This window comes from Limulus polyphemus, unplaced genomic scaffold (assembly GCF_000517525.1).
Source record: "Limulus polyphemus unplaced genomic scaffold, Limulus_polyphemus-2.1.2 Scaffold1156, whole genome shotgun sequence".
Taxonomy (NCBI): Eukaryota; Metazoa; Arthropoda; class Merostomata; order Xiphosura; family Limulidae; genus Limulus; species Limulus polyphemus.
In genome coordinates this window covers 99,549-105,202 of record NW_013666766.1, presented here as the reverse complement: position 1 = coordinate 105,202, position 5,654 = coordinate 99,549, and the positions used below count along the sequence as shown (strand labels likewise).

Here is a 5,654-nt window from a genome sequence, read left to right as displayed (position 1 = left end):
AGGTAGTATACGTTAGTTAGTAGTTAGTAGTAGTACCACTAACTAACTACGTAGTAAGTTAGTTAGTTATTATACACACACACACATATATATATACACACACACACACACACACACACACACACACACACACACACACACACACACACACACACACAAACTGGCCAGTGTCATTAAATTTTAATTCTTTATATGTATGTAGAGAGATCAGTGAAAGGAAACTAATTTAGGTCATTGCAACATTTCATTGCTCTTATTACACTAGAAGCTAGTGGGTATATTGGCCATATAGTAAAAAATGGAACCTGTGTGAAATTGTCAAAAATCAGTTCATGATGCATTTAGACAGTTTTATTTACTTGTGATACACGTGTATGACAAATGAATTTCATTTACAATATTCATCATGTTTTCCTAGTAGGACCAAGTTGTTGACAAGTTTAATTAAAATATTTTTTTAGAAAGAACCTTATCATTTTCAATGTAAACAGACTGCTAATTTATTTTATTTATAACTCTACTAAACTTCTAATTTTGTTAGTGTCACTTTAAAACATTAATTTTACTGGTTATTGTATAAATAATGAATACATATTCCTTACCTTCCAGAGACCTATGACTTTAGCAGTATCTTTCAGGTTTAGTAAACATACTTTGGAAAGCACAAAATGTTTGAATTAGTGTGTAAACAATATCATATTTAATATTAATTGAAAATGCAGTTATCAAGTTTTCCATGGAAAGACCATTTCCTATTGGGGTATTGACCAGAATTTACAAGTAAAATTTTAATTATAGATAACTAGGTTTAATATACTTTACAGGATGTTTTTATTTCTTATAATAGCTTGTAAGGTGCATTGTGATTCAAAATTCTTTGGCTATAATTTGAATAATCTTTCTAGTGTGGTCTCCTTTGTGTGAGTTAGTTAAGCTGAAATTTGTTGGTTGAGCTAAAGGGACAAATTACTTAATAATGAAGTGCATCTCTTCACAATTTTTAAGATTTTTCAATAAACATTTTACTAAAATTGTATGAGCAAATGATGTTCTTTTGGTATCGAGAAGGAACTTTTTTTATTTAATCCTTTATGTAAGATAATGCAAAACAGGAAACCTGCATTTTTAAGTAAAAATCTAACTTCTTATAATGATATGATAGATGGCTTTGAAAACTTAAGTAAACTTAAGTCTCTCTCTTTCTCTTTCCAGCTAGCCCTCAAGTTACTACTCAGTAAGATGACTATCTCCATCAAGTTCTGTTATGTAAATACAAACATGTAACATAGATGTATTAAAGAAAAATGATGTGATTCAGTATTCAAGTTAGATAATGTTTGGGAACCTCAGACATTATGGTGTTTCTAATAACAGTTCCATGTACAGGCAATATGAGTGAAGTAAGTTTTTTTTTCTACTCACTAAACAGCAGTTTTTGTTTGTTTTTTTAATTTCAGATGCTTATTGCATATTTCTAGTAAAGAAACACCCAAGTTGTAGCTGCGAATATTTATTTTTTACAAAATATTGTACATACTTGTAGCTTTGATAATTAAAAAATGAATTGAATGTGTAAAAATGTAAGGGTATGGTTAATACTAAAGTTTCATCTTAATATGTAATTTAAATGTAGAGATCAAAGAACATGTCAGAGAAAATTCTGAAATCAAATATATATATATACACACACATACACATACATTTTGAAAGCTGTGATTGGTTTTGGAAGAAATCGTTAGAGCATTTTTTAATTAATACTTTAAAATTTGATAAAATTAGCTATTTAGAGGGAACATAAAAAAAAAAGATATAAAAAGTAAAAGGACATCTTGGAATATTAGTATTCTGACTAGTGCACTTGATTTATTGTAATCTGATATGCAAAGTGTATATGTATATTTTAATGTATAAAAGTAAGGACACAAGTGTTACACACTTATACATATCAGTACCAACTGAAATATGAATAATAAATTAGTCTTCTTAAAGTATCAATAAGAAAGCTGTTTTCTCTTGTAGTTCTTTACCTTTTATTGTGTTAGGATAATGCACAAACAAGAAACAAAATATGCTGCAGTTACTTGAATAACATTTGGTGCTGGTAGTAATAAAAAAAGTTTAAAAGATATCTGCAAAAGTAGAAGTTTCTAGCATTTATCAGATACTTTAAAACATTTAGGTGCAGATCTGTTTACCAGTTCACTTTTATAAAAGTGGCTAAATTTGGTTTGATATGTGTTCCAAGTCATAACTGCCAGTCATTCATGCTCAGTAGCAAGCGTGACATCAACTCTAACATTATGAGACATCAGAAAAATTAGGATTATATTTTTTAGTTTTTTTTTTATGTACTTAGGAACAGAGCAATGTTTAATGTGTCAAATTAATCGAAACTTTTTCACTTACAAATTAAATGGAACCTTATAGTTTACGCTAAATCTTGCAAATAATTCATTAGAATAACTGGTTAAGTTTAGTAAAGAAAACATTGGTTTTAGAAATATTTGTTGCATTTTGCTAACTATATTTTATTAACTTGTTTTGTGTAATGCTATCAGTATCAACTAATTTAATAAAATTAGATGTACCTTTTGAGATGAAAATGAAGAAGTGATTTATAAATGTTACTTACATTGCTTGCATTGATTTAATCTATTTGAAAAGCATAGGATAAATTTTTATATAAATCGAAAAGTTCAGTAATTAATTGTTAGCTGCCCTATTATCAGTAGGTTTATATGTATAGTCAAAGATGAAGAAAACAAGAAAAAAAAAGCTTGAAGGTGTACTGTGCTCTGAACTTTTCTTCAGGGTTATCATTAAATACATGGTCCTTCTGTAATACACAGTAACATCTGGACATTGTTTTGTAGTAAGGAGGATATTTGAATCATTTATATTGTGGTTTATTTAGTTTATGATATTTGTACCTTGTTTCATTGTCAGTTGGTACTGAAATGTGCATGTGAATTGTAACTTAGTGCATGTTCTTTCTTCATTTCTGAAAGGAAGTTTTGGTAAAGTGTTTAATGTTGAAGAACTTCCAAGCCATGGTGTATATATACATACACACACATTAAGGTTTTGATAAGCCTTATCTCCTCTGTATTCACTAATGACACATAGTCCAGAAACCAAAAGATCCTGGGCATTATTTTGGTATGTTAGTGAACCAAAACAGTTTGGTATTAAAGTAAAAAAGGCTGTATTGAAAACCAAATGTGTACTATATCATCTACCTTAGTAGTTTTTCATGTAACTACAATCCTTTATTTTATTAAGTGCATATCATGGAATGTTTTCCAACAATGTTTTATTTTTTAAAATAATTTTTAATGTTAAAAAAAATCAAGATATTGGGATGATAAATAATTTAGCTTTTATGCAGTCTAGGTAGAATCCACCTATGATTTGACTAGTGTTTTGGCAGTCTTGTTGTTAATATGATTTGTCTGTGAGGACAGTGTAAAAGTTTTGAACAAACAGTGATGTCCTCAAAGATCTTTCTGTATATCAATTTTAGACTATTAAGTTATTGACACAAACCAAAATTATTGTAACATTGCAGAACTTGTCAATCTGTATACATGACATCAAAACACAGCAAGATTCAAAGAAGTTAATATCAATTTTTGATTAAATCAGAAATATAAAATCAATCTAGTACTGAGCATAAGTAGTTAAATATACTGTTCTTATAAAGATTAGAAAGCTTTGTTTCATCAGTTGGGTACATTTGCTGTTAACTATGTTTTTGACAATAAACCCAATAGTATCTCATTAGCTTTGGCCAACTTAGGAGATTTATGTTAGTCCTAAATTCATATGCTAAGCTAATAATGCAAAATAATCTCCATGATAAAATATAATAATAATTAAAAAATAAAAACAGATGTATTTAAACATTTAATCAATACTGTCAATGAAAGTAATGTTAAATAAAGAAAGAATAATGTATATCTTACAGAATACATAAACTAGTTGTTAGCTTTAAGTACTGTTGTAGGCCAGCTTTTCAAATTTTTTACTGAGGAAAGTATGGTATTTATTCTCAGTATTTTTTTTTACTTTATTTTTAAACTTTCAATATTTTTAATACCTCTCACAAAACATTATGTATTAAATTAATAACACATACACTTTAAATTTCTGAGATTAGTAGTTTATACTCTTAAATAACACAGCATCATATATTCAGAAGTGCTATGGGTTTATTTTCAACTTTGCTAAAAGAAACTGATATTACACCTGCAAACAGTTCATTACATTTTCTAGACCCAGATATCTTGACTGATGGACAACTAATCATTAGAACAACATGTTACAGAATACTAACTTGTCTGAGTGAGCATTCCTTTTAGATGTTTGTTTTGCACTTAAAAAGAAAATGGCATTGAGTTTATTTTCCACATATTGCATTAATCTTAACAGACACAAGTATTTGAGAGAGATGTACAGAAAAGATTCCTCAATACTTATGTTTACATGTTTTATTCGCTGTATACATTTGATGCTGGAGGATGTAAAGATCATGATTATGAATGTTTATTATTTCATTAAATTCTAATGCAATGTTGTAAAAACAAAAATATTCTTTTTGTAAATAAAAGTGTGTCAAAAGATAGTGAAACTTTTATAACACGTGTAAAATGTATGACTATTATATCAGTTGTGGTAAAGAAATTTACATGTGAACAGGTTACAAGTTTGTTACTTTAGTGGAGTTATTTTAAATAAAGAAGAAAGAGAAAAAAAGTATGAAAAAAAGAAATGTATATATAACACGTTCCTTCCATCCTTTTTCGTTTGGTTCAGTAATACTGAACTACACGTACTCGAGGGCTCCCTAACTAAACCACACGAACAAATAAAACTATGAACTAATAACAGTCTTGGTTGTTAGATGGTTTTGGTTTTTAAAATAACTGACTGATTTTCAGTAGATTTAACTCAGTAGTGAAAATGATTCCTGTAGCACCATGTTGGATGTTGTATAGAAGTAAATACTAGACTTTCCCTACGATATATATAAATAAATAAATAAATATATATATATATAATAACAAAATTATAAGTTGGTTACTATAGTCTTCATTAGAAAATATTAAGAATCGTTACTTTAAAAGAAATAGGTAAGAAATTAAACTTTTGTTTTTCATTGACCTTATAATGTTCTTATAGATTTGATAAAACTTGTAATTCCTAAATCGTACTATAGAAAGTTACACCGTGGAAAAGAAAGAAAAAAAGCTTTCAGGAGAATGTCAGCAACGTAGCATTCGTAGAAAAGTTAGTTATGAAAGTTCAAAGCCACATTAAAAATGTTATGGAGCAGAACCGTAAGAGTAGCGATAAAAATATTAATCTAGCAATTGTCTTGAAAATTCTTAATAAATGGCTTTAATGTTATTTGTCATTTTCGTTGTACTTGTGTGTAAAAACTGCCATATTATAAACGTGCTGTAATGAATGTGTACAATAAGCCAGCATTGTTGAAAACGTGCATAAAAGCAGCTGTCAAGATTAGTTGACAGGTTGTTTGAGAGTTAACTTATTTATAAAATGTTATTTGATGTAAGTGTATTCTTAAGATTGTTTGTTTGTTTTGAATTTCGCGCAAAGCTACACGAGGGCTATCTGCGCTAGCCGTCCCT

The 5,654-nt window shown here is 28.4% G+C and overlaps 1 protein-coding gene across 3 annotated transcripts in view; it reads left to right on the top strand.

Annotated features, from left to right (window-relative positions):
• LOC106462394 (ubinuclein-1-like) overlaps positions 1-5,654 on the top strand; it is an 87,074-nt gene that overhangs the window by 64,367 nt on the left and 17,053 nt on the right. For 2 of the 3 annotated variants that reach the window (XM_022389642.1, XM_013922319.2), the window contains exon 15: positions 1,213-3,130. In XM_022389642.1, coding sequence (XP_022245350.1) covers positions 1,213-1,238 — 26 coding nt within the window. In that variant the 3' untranslated portion in view covers positions 1,239-3,130. Of the gene's footprint in view, positions 1-1,212; positions 3,131-5,654 lie in introns of those variants that run through there. The other variant, XR_002611232.1, reaches the window with a different exon arrangement.